At 45.5% G+C, this 17238-nt stretch overlaps 2 protein-coding genes across 3 annotated transcripts; one reads left to right on the top strand and one right to left on the bottom strand.

The window, feature by feature from the left end:
• Window positions 1–35: 35 nt before the first annotated feature.
• On the bottom strand, window positions 36–9327 carry TMX2 (thioredoxin related transmembrane protein 2). 2 transcript variants are annotated; one of them, XM_026487018.4, is made up of 8 exons: window positions 9054–9327; window positions 2931–2991; window positions 2575–2688; window positions 2234–2310; window positions 1894–2000; window positions 1643–1708; window positions 1421–1550; window positions 36–899 (listed from the first exon to the last, which is right to left on the bottom strand). In XM_026487018.4, the coding sequence occupies exons 1-8, from the start codon at window positions 9240–9242 to the stop codon at window positions 753–755; spliced, it is 891 nt and encodes a 296-aa protein (XP_026342803.2). In that variant the 5' UTR covers window positions 9243–9327; the 3' UTR covers window positions 36–752. The 2 variants fall into 2 exon arrangements, with proteins under 2 accessions (XP_026342803.2, XP_026342805.1); XM_026487020.4 differs by lacking the exon at window positions 36–899 and having other exon boundaries at window positions 1426–1550; window positions 1654–1708; window positions 9054–9304.
• MED19 (mediator complex subunit 19) lies at window positions 8736–16549 on the top strand. The gene is made up of 5 exons (XM_026487022.4): window positions 8736–9896; window positions 14041–14297; window positions 14457–14553; window positions 14858–14952; window positions 15142–16549. Exons 1-5 carry the CDS (start codon window positions 9629–9631, stop codon window positions 15208–15210), a joined length of 786 nt encoding a protein of 261 aa, XP_026342807.3. The 5' UTR covers window positions 8736–9628; the 3' UTR covers window positions 15211–16549.
• Window positions 16550–17238: the final 689 nt, after the last annotated feature.

Below are 17238 nucleotides of genomic sequence, written 5' to 3'. Positions count from 1 at the left end.
TCTCCCATAGGCGAGCAACACGCGAAGGCGCAAAAAAAAGGCAATCCCAGTTTTATTATGGAAAACCATCACCCGGGTGTTGGGAGTAGGTGGGAGAGTAAGTGAAACCCCATTCCTGCCCAAGGGCTTTCTCCCGGAGGCCCCACCACACAAAGGAATGTCTCAAACCTATTCCCCTTCCTCCCAAACTCCAAAAAATAGGGGGATTATTCAATATTATCTTCAATGAGTACACTCAGTGGTTAAAGGTGTCTCCTTGGGACCAGTGACAAAATTAGCCTTATACTTTTTAATGAAGGCCACAGACCAAGCCAGAAGTGCCTAAAGAAGCAAGGGTCCTTGAGGGAGAAACCCTAGCGCAGCCTCCATATACAGGCATCTTCTGTTAGGCTGAATCTAATGTAAGCAGACTGTGTAGGTCCACTAAGAGGGATGAAAACACAGCATGGAGGAGACATGTGAGTGGTGAACAGTAACTGATACACTGACCCAAGCTGGAGGGAAAGCATTATCTCATCCATCGTAGATTTCTCCCTTCTTCCAGTGAAAGTTTGGCCACAGCAGTGGAGGCCGTCCTGAAGGGTGCCTGTCAGTTCCCTGGAAGCCTCTTTAAAATCAGAAGCAGCACCCTGCCCCACTCAGGGATAGCCAAAGGAGAAAACATAAATAAAAGGCCCAGGCCTCACGCAAGGCTTATGGTTACAGGAGGGGCAGGGCCTCAAAGGTGAGGAAGCACTGACAAGGCAGGCATTCTATTTGTCCTTCTTGCTTTCCCCATCTGGCGCTTCCGTGGGGGTTGAGGCCACAGGCTGCTCCTCGGGGATATTATCTCCAGCCTTTGATAGCTTCTTGGCCCGTTGATATAGTTCATTCAAGTTGAATTCTCGGATCACATTCTCCTGCACAAAAGAGGTACATACACACATCAGGGTTCTGGTTGGAGAGTTCTTACTGGGAAGTAAGAAGCATTTAGACATAGTCTAGGAAAGAAGGAAGGAGAGGACAGAAACCTACTCTAAACTAACTCTCCTTTTTTGGGTACCTGGAAGAGTCAACTCTGTGACAATCACGGTGCCAAGAGTTACAGCTACATTACTTAATGTCCTCTACAAAACAACCCTGGGACCCAAGTGTTACTCTCTCCAATTTACTGCTAAGGAACCTCAGGCCTACAGACTATACTGATGAGGGCCTCTGAGACTGAATCTTAATAACTGTTCCCCTGTACTAGGAGTGCTGGCACATGGTAGAAGCACAACAAATTTGCTGAGTGAATTCACGAATGAAATATGGTAACCAGTCCACACTCTCAGAACTAGTGGGCCAAGTGGCAGAGCCAGGAATCAAACCCAGGTTGGGCTCCAAAGCCCACCACTGTTCTACACCCTTCTCCAAACCACTCGCTCACTCTTTCAGATACCTCAGAGAAGGTCCAAGAGACAGCTCGTCCTTTCTTGTCAATCTGTGGCCGCCGCATGACCTCCTTGCCACCTTGGAATAGGATCAGGGTAGGGAGCTGCTTGGTGAGGGGCGACGTGCTCACTTTGTACCTACAGGGCCCAGAAAGTACTCTGTAAATGCATCTGTCCACATCACTCCAAGTGATTTACTGCTCAGACCCTCTGTCCAGGCCCTTACATACCGCGTACTAACATCAGTGTAGCGTCCAACGTCCACCTTCCCAAAATTTAGCCCTGTACAGTTGTACCTAAGAAAAATATATTATTTAACACACTGAAAGAAGAGAATGGATCAAGGGAAGTGGAAATACAGATATTTGGAGAGAGAGGGGAAAACGCCTTTGGTTGCAATGTACAAAAATCAAGGCCAAAAACAATGCGAGGGAAAGTACAGCACCTCTGCTTCCATCATCCGTCCCTGTGCAGTACTCACTTGAGGGAGAGGTCGGCATAGATGGGAGCAAACGACTGGCAGTCATTAGACCAATTGGCAAAGAACTCCACGATCCAAGTGACCCGCTTGTCCCGCTCTAGCTCTTCCTGCCACACACAGGGAAGAAACGGTGAGCTGCATCACAGAGGCTCCCAGAAGGTTCAGACCTGAGCATCTATTCCTCGCCCTGGTTTTCCCTCCCCCGTCTCCCTCGCTCCAGTCATGAACCTCAGTGCCCTTGACTTCCATTCTGAAGCAGTTACTCCTAGTGAGTTAAAAGCACGACTATAAAATCACCCACAAGGGACCCAAGAAACAGGGAGAGAGGAAGAGAACTCACATCAATGGTTTTATCATTGAAGTACTTGATGTACTCAGGGCCCATATACAGGGGAGGTTTGCACGTCATCAGGAACACTAAACACGGAAAAAAGATGTCAGGGGAAGCATATAAGGCCTGCAGCAGGGGTTTACTTTCAAACCAACTCAAAGATTTTAGGCACCAAAGAATACACTTTGTGGACATACGCAGACCACTGACACATTTCCTTCCTCTTAAAGTTACTGTGGATTCCTATCACCTGGGCCACATACATAACTAATTAGGTACAAGATATGGAAGAAGGGTGAGGAGAGACCTGTCTGGGGTTGGAATTTGGTTCCCACCACCAGTCTCCTTACCTATGCAGAGTGTGATGTAAAGCAGGCCCATGCGAATATCCAGACGGAAGAAAAGGATTGCATTGGCCACTTTACTAAACATGAAGATGTTGCCTATATGTTGCTCCACAGTGACTGAAACACAAAGATGTCACAGGTCAGGCTGGGTGGCACACTCCTATATCCTGTTTGTCACTCTTCCCGTGGTGCTTTGAAATGGGAGAGGGGGAAGAGGATAAAAGTCCGAGATCAAATTCGGCCCCGGCATGGAATGAGGGACTCATTCACCAAATAATGCCCTTCTCGTGACCAGACTGCAAGCAGCTCCGGAGGGCGGGAGGCCTAAGCTCGAGAGACCGAGGAGCAGCTGAACTTACTGGACCTGCGGTTCTTCATCATCACAATGGCACTGAGGAACATCAGGATCTCTACTTCTCTCTGGAACAGAATCAAAGTGACAGAAATGCCATAAACACAGAGGCTTTGAGGGGGTAAGGGAGCCAGATATGGACTAAAAACCAACAGAGATCCAAACTGGGAATGGTACCAGCAAAGAAGTAACCGGAGTCGGCGAAGATGCAGTGGGACGAACACCAGTCAGGCTCTACCCCAGCCACAAACTGGCTGGTGCCCTTCGGCAGATCACTGAACCTCTGTGCCTTGGTTTCCTCGGAGAACAATTTCTGTCTCAAACGGTTACTGTAAGGAGTAAATGAGCTACTGCGTATGAAAGAATTGCATAAAGCCTAGTACCATATAATACCGTAAGACAGTATTACCAACTCAAAATTAAACAAAACAAATAAAACTTTCCCAGGAAAACTTCCTCTGTAATACTCCATTAATACAATAGCTGGCTATTCCATTTCTGGAGTTTTGTTTACATTAAACCCTTCCTCTCCATCCAATATTCATAGTGATAAAACATGCACCTTTAATAGGATCTGAGAGCTGAAGGGGGCCTCTCAGAGCTTTAGAAGGCCCTTCAGTACCTGGAGCTTCCAGTTCTTTCTTACTTTCTAGACTCTAAGGTCTGTGAGACAGACAATAATCATGACAAAGAAACAAGGTAACTTCAAAGAGTAAAGACTGCAATGCGTAACAAGGACGCTGTGAAAGAAAGCATGGGAAGGGGGGGGGGCACTAGAGTCTAGATGGTCCGAGGCCTTCCAGACCTTTCTGTTTACAATACAGGAACCCAAATCACTATTTCACACAGAACCAATCAACTAAAATTTACACCTAGAAGTCAGGGACTTTAGGTTCTGGGTTTTTAGCATCAATCTCCAACAAAAAGTATTGACTGGCTTTAGCAATAGACATGTAAAGTGGGGGTAAGGGAATATGACAGACCTTACTAAATATACCTGAACAGAAAGCAGCACATTTTCACAAATGAAATTGGGTTAGAACTGGCACTTAACAAACGTGGAGGATGAACTTAAAAGAAAAAAAAAAAAGGATCTGTGGTCAAGCAGGAGACCAAATGTAGGAATGAAAGGAAAAGTGTTTAAAGACAGTGGGTCAAAGGCAAAGACTGGCTTCGTGTACTCCCGGCCCCGTTTGTGTCCTCCTGGGCACACTGCAGCTGGACTCGCAGTCCGCTTGCACCGAAGCAGCACTGTGCAACTAGCGTTCCTGCATGGAACGGGAGTGGAAGCGATGCGCCACGTCTGTGCCAGTAAGCAAGCGCATGTCCTTGCATTCCAGCTTCCCGTCCTCGTCTGCTGGCTGGCTGATGATGGCATGACCCTAAGGCCATAGGGGGAAACAGAATGAGCTTGGGTTCCAGACAAACGGTATGAAGCAGAGTCCCTTTGGTTATTCTGCCTGTTTGTTCCCTGTTTTTAACCCTTTTATTGTAGAAAATTTCAAACATACATAAAAATAGGATACTAAAAGGTAGCAGAATGTGCCCCCCCAAAATATGCTACTTTGGATTATTCTGCATAGTAATTTTGAGCCTAAAAGCAATTAAGAAGTAGATACAAGAAAAGCTCCTTGCCCTCCATTGGTCTAAAAGCAAGACATAATTTTTTTTTTTAGATTTTATTTATTTATTTGAGAGAGAGAGCGCTCGCACACGTGCACCTGGGCACAGGTGTGAGGAGGGGCAGAGGGGGAGGGAGAGGGAGAGAATCTGTGCTGAGCTCAGGGCCCCACTCGGAGCTCGATCTCACAACCCTGAGATTATGACCTGAGCCAAAACCAAGAGTCGCAAGATTAACTGACTGAGCCATCCAGGTGCCCTGAAGCAGGACATAAATTTTTTAAAGTATTCCTCTAACCCTCTCTACCAGGAAGGACAAAAGTTAATCAAGGGAGACAATTTTAGACCCTATCAGCCTGGAGACAGCACCAGAGGAAACTAACATAACAAACGAGACCCTTTATCTACCATGAGTTTACCTTCCCACAGTTTGCCGTCCTTGGACGCCTAAAACTTCTTTCCTTTGTCCAGTCATTTCTCCAAAAATGTATTGCTCTTTGTAAGGATGGATATAAGCCAGGGTTCTAATCCACCTCTGAGTTAATTCATTTTCCCTGGGTCTTTCCCATGCATGTATGAGGTATACATGTTAATAAACTTGTTTATCTTTTGTTTTTAATCTGTCTTTTATTACAGGGGTCTCAGGCAAGACCTCAGAAAGGTAGAGGAAAAATTAATTTTCTCCCCTACAATACTTTAATAAATCCCTACTACTCAGATTTAACAGTAACATTTTGCCAAAACAATTCATCTATGCTACCCACTTTTTTTTGGAGAAACTTAAAGCAAATTCTAACTATATCATTTCACCTGCAAATACTCCACTGTGTATCTCTTACAGATAAGGACTTTTTTTTTTTTTAAGGGGGGGGAGGGGCAGAGGGAGAGGGAGAGAGAGAATCTTACTCAAGCTCCACACCCAGCCCACGCTGGGCTCCATCTAAGGACCCTGAGATCATGACCTGAGCCAAAATCAAGAGTTGGATGCTTGGGGCGCCTGGGTAGCGCAGTCGTTAAGCGTCTGCCTTCGGCTCAGGGCGTGATCCTGGCGTTCCGGGATCGAGTCCCACATCGGGCTCCTCGGCTGGGAGCCTGCTTCTTCCTCTCCCACTTCCCCTGCTGTGTTCCCTCTCTCGCTGGCTGTCTCTCTGTCACATAAATAAATAAAATCTTTAAAAAAAAAAAAAGAGTTGGATGCTTCACTGACTGAGCCACCCACGTGCCCCAAGGGCTTTTTTTTAAAAGAAATTCCCCCCACACCACCCCCCGGTTTTTTCAAAAGTTTATTTGTTTTAGTTATCTCTACTCCCAATGAGGGGCTCAAACTCAAAACCCCAAGATAAAGAACTACATGCTCTTCCAACTGAGCCAGCCAGGCGCCCTGGGACTTTTTTGTTTTTAACAAACCAAAATACCATTATCACACTTAACCCAGTTAATAATTCCTTACTGTCGGGGCACCTGGGTGGCACAGCGGTTGAGCGTCTGCCTTCGGCTCAGGGCGTGATCCCGGCGTTCTGGGATCGAGCCCCACATCAGGCTCCTCTGCTGGGAGCCTGCTTCTTCCTCTCCCACTCCCCCTGCTTGTGTTCCCTCTCTCGCTGGCTGTCTCTATCTCTGTCGAATAAATAAATAAAATCTTTAAAAAAAATAATAATTCCTTACTGTCATTTAATACTTGGTCCTTATTCAAATGATCCCCATAATTTCAAATTGTCTTTGTGCAGTTTTTTGTTCAAATCAGGAACAAGCAAGCCAGATACACACAGTGCACTTGGCTTGTGTGTTTCTTTGGTCTTCCTTTACCTCTAAAGAATATCTATTCTTCCTTTTTACCCCAGGCCACTTATCTGTTGAATACATTGAGTCACCTGTACTCTTGACTTTCCCACTTTCTGGATTTGGCTGCTTGCAAACTTATGGTATGTGTTCTTCAGATGATGATTTTCTGTCTTCCATATTTCTTGTAAAGTGGCAATGAAATCTAGAGGCTTGAAGACAATGCTACACACTCCCCGTTGTATCTCTTCAGAGGACACATCAACCTTTGATCTGATGGTTTTAGCATGATTATTGCCTAGGTTTATTATTTCATTAGGGGTTGCTAAATGTTTTTGTTGTATGGTTGTTTTTTTTAGTAAGCTCTATGCCCAACGTGGGGCTTGAGCTCATGACCCTGACAAGGGCTGCATGCTCCACTGACTGAGCCAGCCAGGCACCTCTGCTAAATGATTTTTAAACTGTATCAATCCCTGGGACACCTGGATGGTTCAGTTGGTTAAGTGTCTGCCTTTGGCTCAGGTCATGATCCCAGGGTCCTCAGATCAAGTCCCGCATCCGGCTCCTTCCTCAGTGGGGAGCCTGCTTCTCCCTCTGCCTGGGGCTTCCCCTGCTTATGTTCTCTCTAATAAATAAATAAAATATTTAAAAAAAATAGATCTTATCAATCCTTCTATATTTATTAGCTCAAATTTGCCTATTAAGAAATCAACATTCCCTTGTCAATTATTTGGTTACTCTGAAAGACAATACATACAGGAAATGCAAAATGCTTCTTTCTTTCCAGTTAGAAATAAACTTTTGGGGGCGCCTGGGTGGCTCAGTCGGTTAGGCATCTGCCTTCGGCTCAGGTCATGATCCCAGGGTCCTGGAATCTAGCCCCACATCCCCACATTGGGTTTCCTGCTCAGCAGGAAGCCTGCTTCTCCCTCTCCTGCTTCCCCTGTTTGTGCTCTCTCTGTCAAATAAATAAATAAAATATTTAAAATAAATAAATAAACTTTTGTTATGTCACTGAAAATTCAAGGTTTACCTGTTATTTTATTTTTTATTTATTTACCTGTTATTGCTAACATTATTTACTTTAATATCCTAACTTCCCAGTCACTAAGGTAAATCAGTAAAACATGGATTTTCCAGGAAAACAAACACTGGTTATGAACTCTACGTAATTAATTTAAAAAAATTCTATCAGAGAAATAGTAAAATACAAAAAATTCCAGTATTTTGCATATTATTAAACAAGAGTATACAGAGAAATTAGTTATATAAAAGGTCCCTACACGTATTAAAATCTTTACTACTACCCACTTATATCTTTGAGTCCCATTTTGGTTAAGTCAGTATGGAATACAGTAGTCCTCCCTTGTCTGTGGTTTTAGTTACCTGTGGTCAACCAGTCTGGTAACAGATCATCCTCCTTCTGACTTTTCAACAGAAGGTCAACAATAGCCTAATGCTATGTTACAATGTCTATGTCATTCACCTCACTTCCTGTCACCTCACTTTATCATCTGATACCATCATCATCATCAGGATGAGTACAGTACGATAAAATATTTTAAAGGAGGGAGACAGAGAGACTGCATTGACATAATTTTCATTACATTACGTTGTTATAATTGTCCTATTTTATTATTAGTTATTGTTGTTAATCTCTTACTGTACCTACCTAAATTGTAAACTAATTTATCCCAGGTATGTATATATAGGACAAAACATCATATATATAAGGTTTGGTACTATCCAGGATTTCAGCAACCACTGGGGGTCTTGCAATGAATATCCACCCCCCCACCTGCCCCAGATAAGGGGGGACCACTATAAAAGTTGGATCTTCGAGCTTATCAGTAATATTGTCTGGGAAAGGACAGAGGAAGTATGAAAGCGTTAACAAGGGATGGAGAATAAAAATAAGGGAGTGGGTTCTGGTAAAGGTCAAGACTCGCTTTAGGGGCTGGGGAAAAAGACAAAAACTCAGGCTGACCCTCCTCCCTCAGAACACAGCTGCGGCTGTACAGCAAGAGAGCACAGAGCTTCAACTCATTTTTCTCCGCTCCTACTCAAGTCAGCAAGACTCTCAAGAGAGATTTCTTTACAGTTTTGGGTTTTTTTTACAATTTCTTTTCAGCAGATCTGACACTTGTGTTCATTTTTGCATCCTCAGGATGCAGCCGAGTGCCTAGCAGACAGCGCACGCTCTGGAAATGTTAACTGAATTAACAGACGGCTGATGGAGTGTGCAAGTAGTACGGCCAAGAGTGGTTTCAGGTCGCAGTCACTCACTAGTTGACTAACTAGTGACTAGTTTGGCAACTCGCCTAACCACGCCGAGATCAACTTCTCCATTAATAAAACGGGAATACTACTATACCCTCCTTGTTTACCTCACTGGCTCCGCAAGAGGCTTTACATAATGGGGAGCCCTGTAAAATAGTGAACATGTGTAGAGTTTGGGTACCGCTGTTGACCAGCATGAATGGTGAGATGGAAAGAACCCTGGACTCAAGAATCCTAAGAGCCAGGCTGTTGTGCAAGCTCACCGGCTGTTTTCCCATCTTAAGTAAGCATGAAGAGGTTTAGCCTCGATGATGGTCCAGGCCCTACATTCTAACAGTCTGTAAGTCCGCTACAGGCTCGGAACCTCAGGTATCCTCAAAAAGGTGAACCTTGGGGCTCCCGCATGCAATCTCGGGGAGCAGGGGCAGTGAAGGTCGCGGGGTCCGCTCACCCAGTCAAAGTCACACGGGTTGCCGTCTTCGCGTTGCGTGGGAAGACTGTTGCAGAGAGGGGGAAGCTTCCTCACGAGTAGGAATGCAACAGAAAGCAGGGCTGACAAAAGATAGTAAGGTCGGGCCAGCCATCGTGAAAGTCGTGGCACCGAATACACCAACGCAATTAAAGGTGCCAGGACCGCCATCTTTCAGGCCTTTGCGGCGCCCGCCCAGCTTCGGCGTCTGTAGCCCTGGCCCCGCCTCTCCTACCATTGAGACTTCCATTAGGTCTAGTCTCGGATGCACCACCTCTGCGCCCGGAAGTAGATCTCTGATTGGACGCTCCAGAAAGGTAAGGGGATTTGACATCTTATTGGTCGATCTAGATGTCGCTTTCTCCAGTTAAGTCATTTTATTGGATATGCGATGGTGGCGCTTGGCGACTACAGAGAAGAATTTAGTAAGTTCAGATAGCACTTCCTGAACGTTCTCATAAAGCGACGGAAGTAGTTGCCAGAAAAAAGTAGGCGGGGCACCCAATGACAAGCGGCTCCTAGAGGAAGAGGGCGGGACATCGTGAAAAGATTGTCCAATGAAAACGACCGACGCCAGACACCCGGACCGCGCCGGGGCGGAGAAGACGATGGAGAATTTCTCGGCACTGTTCGGAGCTCAGGCCGACCCACCACCACCCCCAACCGCACTCGGATTCGGACCAGGAAAGCCTCCACCTCCGCCTCCCCCTCCTCCGGGCGGGGGCCCAGGCACGGCTCAGCCGCCCACCGCGGCCACGGCCCCTCCCGGCGCCGACAAGTCGGCTGCTGGTTGTGGTCCCTTCTACCTTATGCGGGAACTTCCAGGTGAGTACTAGGCCTGGCCGAAGGCAGCCAATCAGATCATAGCGAGGAGGTGATGGGCGTGGCTCTCAGCCAGCCGGGGTAGGTGTGAGGTAGCCTAGGCAACGCGTGTTGGGACCTTAGACCTGAAAGTCGGAAAGGCTCTGAGGATTCACGACCAAAGGGATGACATGAATTTTTGGCCTGGATTGGGAAAGGGGAGAGAATGCATTTCCGTGACCATCTTTCACAGCATATTTGGCTCTGTCCCTGATACTGGTTTATGGTTCCCTAAAAATTATCCAGAGTTTGAGTTTGGAACTCGAGAGTCCTGATTTAACATCCCTGCAGACCTGAGGTTTTCCAACTCTGTCACAAACATGCTGTTGGTTTGAGGCATATTTCCCTCCTTTTAAGGGTCTCTGCTTTTCTTCACTGTAGGAAGGAGGGATTAGAATTGAACCAAAAAATCGTTTTGTTGAGCACCTACTATGTACGAAGCGCTGTTCTAAATGCTTAAGATACAACTGTGAATAGGACTGACAAGATCTTTGCCTATTTTGGAGTTTACGTGTAGGAGGAGGCGGCGCAGAGTACGCTAGATAACATCAGATAGCCGTTAGTGCTACAACGAGAAAATGTGATAAAGAATTGAGGCAGAACTGCTTTAGCTAGAGTGATCAAAGAAGCCATCTCTGAATAGATAATATTTGAGCGTCATTGTAAAGAGCCAGTCTTGTGTGAGTGGGAGAGATAAGATGCAAGAAATGAGGTCAGAAGCCGTGGTGTGAGGGAAAAGCTTGGAATATCTGAGGGTCAGAAGACCAGTTGGACTCCAGTGAAGTTTCAAGTGAAAGAGTGATAGGAGACGAAGGGGGGAGGAGTAGGCGGAGGCCTTTGTAAAGCATTTAGATTTTAAGTTCAGGGGGAGCCATTTTATATATGTATGTATGTATGTATTTTTAGTCATCTCTGTACCGAAAGTGGGGCTCAAAGGCACCACCCAGGATCAAGAGTCGCAGCCTCTACTGACTGAGCTAGCCAGGCACCCCTCAGGGGAGCCATTTAAACACAGGAAAGTGACATGATCTGATTTACTTATTTTTAATTATCCAAACAGCTACATTAAGAATGGAAAGTGGGGAAATCAGTTAGAAGTTACTTCGTAGTAGTCCAGGAAAGAGATGATGGTTTGGACGAGGCAGTAGCAGTGGAGGAGAGAAGTGAACTGATGCAGGATAAATATTAGGGGTAGAGTTTATAGGAATGAAGGATTGAATATAGAAGTAGAGAGGAACTGAAAATACTTGTAAATTCTTGGATTGAACAGTTGGGTGATTGGTAGTGCTGAGACCAAGAAGGAACACGTTTGAGGAGGTGGTAAATCAAGAGTCGTTTTGGACATGTTAAATCTCCAAGTTGCCTTTCAATTCCTCCCAAGTCCTACTGCTACATCAGGAGTTGAGGGAAATAATAATGCGAATTGGTACAGTGCTTTGAAGTTCACAGTGAAGTTATATATGTAATAGAATTTGATACCGAGAATAGCCCCTTGAGGTGGGCATGTTAGAGTTGAATAAAACTGAAACAGAGAAAGGTTGACTTTCCTTTGGTCAGTTAGTGGTTGAGGTCTACCAGCAGTTTCTCTAACTTTACTCTGATTGTACCTATTTATATCAAGCATTTGACAGATACTGAGTATCTATTTTGGGCAAATGCTGGTATGTAGGAAGGGCGGAATGTGGTGAGAAGGGGAAAGAATTAATAAGTCTAGTCCTTGCTTTTAAGGATCTTATTTTACTTAGGGATATAAAGTGTGTGGTTTAAGGATAGCGACTGTATTTCTTCTTAAAGCTAATATTACTTCATGGTCTTGCCTCATATACAACTATTAAGAACTACATGATGGGGGCCCCTGGCTGGCTCAGTAGGTAGAGCACGTGACTCTTGATCTTGGGGTTGTGAGTTCCAGCCTCGCATTGGGGGTAGATGTTTATTTACTCTTTAAAAAAAAAAAAAAAAAAGAACTACACGCTGGTTTTCAAAACGTGTTTCTTGTTATCCAAAATGGCAGAAAGAGTTGTCACTTGAGCTAGACCTTTACAATTTCATATTGGTGAAGAAAATTTGGAAGAATTGTCTTCTAATTACATCAGTTCTCCTAAAACAAACTTCCTAAAAGGAAATGAGATGAGAAGTGTGTTTCTCAGGAGATAGTGGAGACCCTTATGGACTGGCTAGAAATGTGGCACAGGGGAGTAGTGGTTGATCAGGCCCCAAAGCCAAGTTACGGTAAGATGTGTTTTACTGTGAGTGCCAGAGGGATTTGAGCTTTTTCCTGAGGATGATAGGAAACCATTCAGATTTTTGAACCGAGGAGTACTGCTTCCAAAAATATCCAGAGAATATGGGTGTCATGTATTGAAATAGAGAAGCCATGAATGAGGTGGGGGAAGGTTTGGAGTTTTAAAAAACGAATCTGCATGGAATTGACTAAGAGGAAGTTGGAAATGTAAGGCTAGTTTTTAGGAGGGGAGTTTTTAGGAGGCTGGGGAGATTTATAAATCATCTTCATAGAACTGATAGTCAAAACAGGAAGAAGGATGGGACTCATAAAGTGTTCAGGAAAAGCAGGAGTGCCTTCTCACCCGAGCCTTGAGGATGACCCCTTGGAAGAGGACAGCTGACAGAGGGGGACGAGCAGGATGCTAGAATGGTCGGAGGCATTGCCTAGTTATGAGGCGCTGTACTGTGGCGCCGAGTGTTCTGAAACATTGCTTCTGAAACATTTGGCACGAGAAGGAACGAAGGGAAGGATAGGGTAAGGCCTTGGGCTATGGAGGGAAAATACCTTGCTCACTTACCAGTTACCGAGCACTGGAGGTATGTACTCTGTTGGGCACTGGCGAAACATGTATGAACAAGAAAGACACTGTCTCAGCCCCCAAGGGACTCAGATCAGAACCTGGGTTTTTCCAAGTGAATGATTACGAATAAGCCACTTTCGTCATCATTTGCATTCTTCGTGTTCATCGTAACTCCAGATGAAATTGTAGGCTAGCTAGCTCTACCCTTTGCCACTAGATCCTTATTAGATTACTAACAAGCTTCCATTCTTTGAAAAAAAGTCAAGTCGTGCGATATTTACACTGATAGTGTCTTGCATCTATAGAATACTTTATACTTCTCAATGTTTGCATTTGAACCTTGAAAAAAAATTAAGTGTGCTGGGGCGCCTGGGTGGCACAGCGGTTAAGCGTCTGCCTTCGGCTCAGGACGTGATCCTGGAGTTCTGGGATCGAGCCCCACGTCAGGCGCCTCGGCTGGTAGCCTGCTTCTTCCTCTCCCACTCCCCCTGCTTGTGTTCCCTCTCTCACTGGCTGTCTCTATCTCTGTCAAATAAATAAAATCTTTAAAAAAAAAATTAAGTGTGCTTAAGATAGCTGTTTCCCCACTGCAGAGGTAAGAGGAAACTGAGGCATAGAGTACCGCTAGGGTTAGACTTCTAGTTGCCCAGATGCTAATAGAACATTTCTTTCTTTGAGGCAGAGCATTATACTTGGCATTATGAGTAACAGAGACGGTGGTAACAAGTTAGTCAGCAGTATCTAAAAAATCCTGTTTTTTATGTAAAGGTAATTAGTGTTTCTTGCTAGAGAAAAAGAAAAAGAAAAAAAAAGTCCTTGACCAGACACTCAAGCCGTTGGATCATATTTGGCTCTTACCTGGCTGGTCACCTGAGCTCTGAGGTAATATCCTGCCATGTCATAGAGTGTAATTTCTCACTAGTATATATGAAAAGCACTCAGAACAGTGTTTAGCACAGAGTAAGCGTCATGTAAGTGATGATTGTGGTGAGTCCAAGTTGGGGAGAGTGTCTCTTCCTTTGGGGTAGTTTCCATCTGCGCCCTCTTTGGATGCTGAAAGAGTTTTCTCCTCGCTCCAACTTACCATTCTATGGTACATAGTTTTAGTGCTTATTATATGTAGTTATTTAGTTTTGCCGTTTCTTACTTTAAAAAATAATTTTACATCATTATAACTCTCACTTAAAAGATTCCTTATTTAGGCTAAAACATAGTCCTTCACTTTCCCTTTGGGTGACTTTAAAAAAACTTCTCTACTCTTGGGACTAATATGTTTTTGTTCTTCTCCCTGTGTCCTCTAGGTAGCACCGAGCTGACAGGCAGCACCAATCTGATCACACACTACAACCTGGAACATTCCTATAATAAATTCTGTGGGAAGAAGGTGAAGGAGAAGCTAAGTAACTTCCTGCCTGACCTGCCAGGGATGATTGATCTGCCTGGTTCCCATGATAACAGCAGCCTCCGCTCCCTCATCGAGAAACCCCCTATTCTTGGTGGCTCTTTTAATCCTATCACAGGGACCATGCTGGCTGGCTTCCGCCTCCACACTGGCCCGGTGAGTCCCCTCTTGGGGAAGAAGGCAAATGGGGAGGCCTGGAGGGCGTGGAGGTGGTTTTTCTGTCCAAGTCTGTTCCTTCTAACTTACTGAGCAGAACAGATGGGAGCGGGGCATTTCCTCCCTCCGCTCACCTGGACCTTCCTTTGGTTCCTTCAGTTACCAGAGCAGTGTCGTCTGATGCACATTCAGCCTCCCAAGAAGAAGAATAAGCACAAGCACAAACAGAGCCGTACCCAGGATCCTGTCCCCCCAGGTAAGAAGCGGTTCTGTTCAAAGCCAGAAAACCTGGGTCCGCTTGGAGCTTCCCCAGTGAAAAACCCGGCGAGGTTCCTTACAAAGCCCCAGACTCCCAGATTCTCCTGAAACAGGTGTAAAGGTAATTGGTGTTTCCTGCAAGTGGGTCTCCCGGGCGAGGAGAAAGCTGGAATGGTGCTTTAGCAGGGCCTCCCTGTCCTTTCTGGCCTTTAGAAGAGCAGTTGCACCTCGCTAGGTCTTCCTGTGGTCTTCAGAGTTCTAGCAGTAGGGAAATTTTGATAGGCACATACTGTCTCCTACAGAAACCCCATCTGATTCGGATCACAAGAAGAAGAAAAAGAAAAAAGAGGAGGATCCTGAACGGAAAAGGAAGAAGAAAGAGAAGAAGAAAAAGAAGGTAGGGTCGGGACCTGGTGCTGCAGCCCCGAGTCTCCCCGTCTCACCCTGTCCTCGATGGTCCTTTGCCTCAGGGGGGACCCAAGATTGAAAATCCAGGACATGTTACAGTTTTTTCCTGCACAGCCCTGATCAAGGCCAAGATCACTTCCTAGTTGTTCTCTTACCCCTCCTTCCTTGTCTCCCCCAGAACCGACACAGTCCAGACCACCCAGGCGTGGGCAGCTCTCAGGCCAGCAGCAGCAGCAGCCTCCGCTAACAGGACTCTCCTGGAATGGCTTTCCTTGCTGTATTGAGCCTGCAGACAGAAGCTGCCTTCCAGGCTCGGACACTGCCGTGGGAGCATCCCCTGCAACCGGGACAGAAGCCAGCTCCCACTGTGCTGGGCTAAGATTAATGCATTATATGTGAGAAGGGCCATGCTTTTGTAAGGCTCAGCCCAGTTGCCTTTCTCACGGACAGCTCTTCCTCTCCCAGGAAGCTTTCTTTTCATCTCTTTTGTGCAATTGGTCTGATGGAGGACATTGTCTGATCTGTTAGAGTTTTTCTTTAAAAAAAAAAATTTGCATTTATCAAACTGGCTGAACTGTGGCTGCCTGTTAAGAGGTAAGTGCCTTTCTCTGAGAGTCAGGGTTTAAGCCAGGGCATTCAAAGATCTGAGGGGAATTTGGGGTCTTATCATGACATTATTAGCAGGCAGGGAGACCACCAAAATGAGATTGGGGAACACGGTGCACAGGTGAGGCACAGCTTGCTAATACCTGTCCACGGTGGACACGTAACACTCTGCCCGTCATGTTGAGAACCCAGCAGCTGGATGAGGCCCCACCAGAGGAGCGGACCCAGTGAAGGCTCATCCGTCTTCTAGATCAGCTGTGCATTGAAACAGAATAGCCAACTGAAAAAGCACCCACAATCACCAGTGTATTTTAACAAGGTCGATTCCTGGTGAAGCCTGTGATTTTTATTTTTATTTTTTCTAATCTCTGGAAAGCAAAGGTAAATGCTTCTCTTGTATTTATAGGAATCCCTGACCTGCCTCATTCCTTAGTTAAGACAATGAAATTATTAGGCTGATGTAAAAACATTTCTAAACTTCTAAGACAGCCACAAAAAGGCAGAATGTAAAAGAAATTCCTTCAGTCTTTACAGCAGGCCAGGTAACTGGAAATGTCCACTGGAAAACCCAAGCTATTGTAATCTGATTTTAAATAAATGTGACACAGAGCAGTTAAAATCTGTTGCTATGAGCCAAGGTTGTTACTAGGTCAGGAGGTGGAAAACCATTCACTGAGCTACAGTTTTAATCCAGGATTCCAGAGTGTCTATGCTTAAGTCACAGTGAAAATAATGGGTTCGGGCCAGGTTCTGGAGATTTAGCGTCTGAGGTGGCCTATTTAAAATCAGGGCGTAGCCTTTTTGCTTTGGAAACACAGCAGAGACACCGTGAGCTATCATACTGAATGCCAGCCATAGCCAGGCAGCCTGCCTCTAACAGGCTTTCCTCCCCCGATCATTCACTGTCTCACCTCTCGGTACATCCAAAGAGCTTTACTGTCCAAAGACACATTTCTGTATTAAAGAACTGTGGCAGCCAAGAGTTCTCTAAGTCTTGAAACGACAAGGAGCTTAGGTGGTCCCAAAAGGTTTCTTCTAGGAATGTTTGAATTAAATCACCAAAATGAGAACAGGCCCTATAAGTGGTTATTCCCACCACAGTCCTGCCTCAAGGTGGGCCAGGACCAGCGAAGCTGAGGAGGGTTTCCTTGCGACTTCCCACCAGAGATCGTTCACCCTGCCTTACTTAACCAGACAAAATAACACAAGTCGGGGGGAGCTGGTTAGATCAGGATTTCTTTTTATTCCTTGTTGGTTTAAAATGGCTAATCAGAATAAAAAATAAAAGGGCCTCTGTTTAGAGGCTGGGGTCTCCCCTATTTAGAGGTTAGAACCCAGGTACCCCCACTACCCAGCACCATACTGAGGTGGGCTGAGGGGTAACCCCCAAGGGACAATCGGAGGGGCCTAGGCCTGCCACTCCTTCGCTCTATCCCGTTTTTGGCATGTGATGAAAAATATTGCTTTTTGGATTCATCTCTCCCGGCCTTGGATTTAAAAATAATGTTAACCGTGTGAGTTGGGGGAAGGCTCTGAGGGGACTAAAGAAGCCCACTCTAATCCCTCTCCCCCAAGAAGGGGGCGAAGCGGATTATCCAATATTGTTTCTGGAGCTCAGCCAAGCTCTTTTCCTGATCTCCCCACCACCACCAAAGTAATGGGGCTGTGA

The sequence above is a fragment of the Ursus arctos genome, unplaced genomic scaffold (genome assembly GCF_023065955.2).
Source record: "Ursus arctos isolate Adak ecotype North America unplaced genomic scaffold, UrsArc2.0 scaffold_23, whole genome shotgun sequence".
NCBI classification, from domain to species: domain Eukaryota; kingdom Metazoa; phylum Chordata; class Mammalia; order Carnivora; family Ursidae; genus Ursus; species Ursus arctos.
Note: the sequence above shows the minus strand (reverse complement) of the source record. Positions and strands in the feature narration are given on the sequence as shown.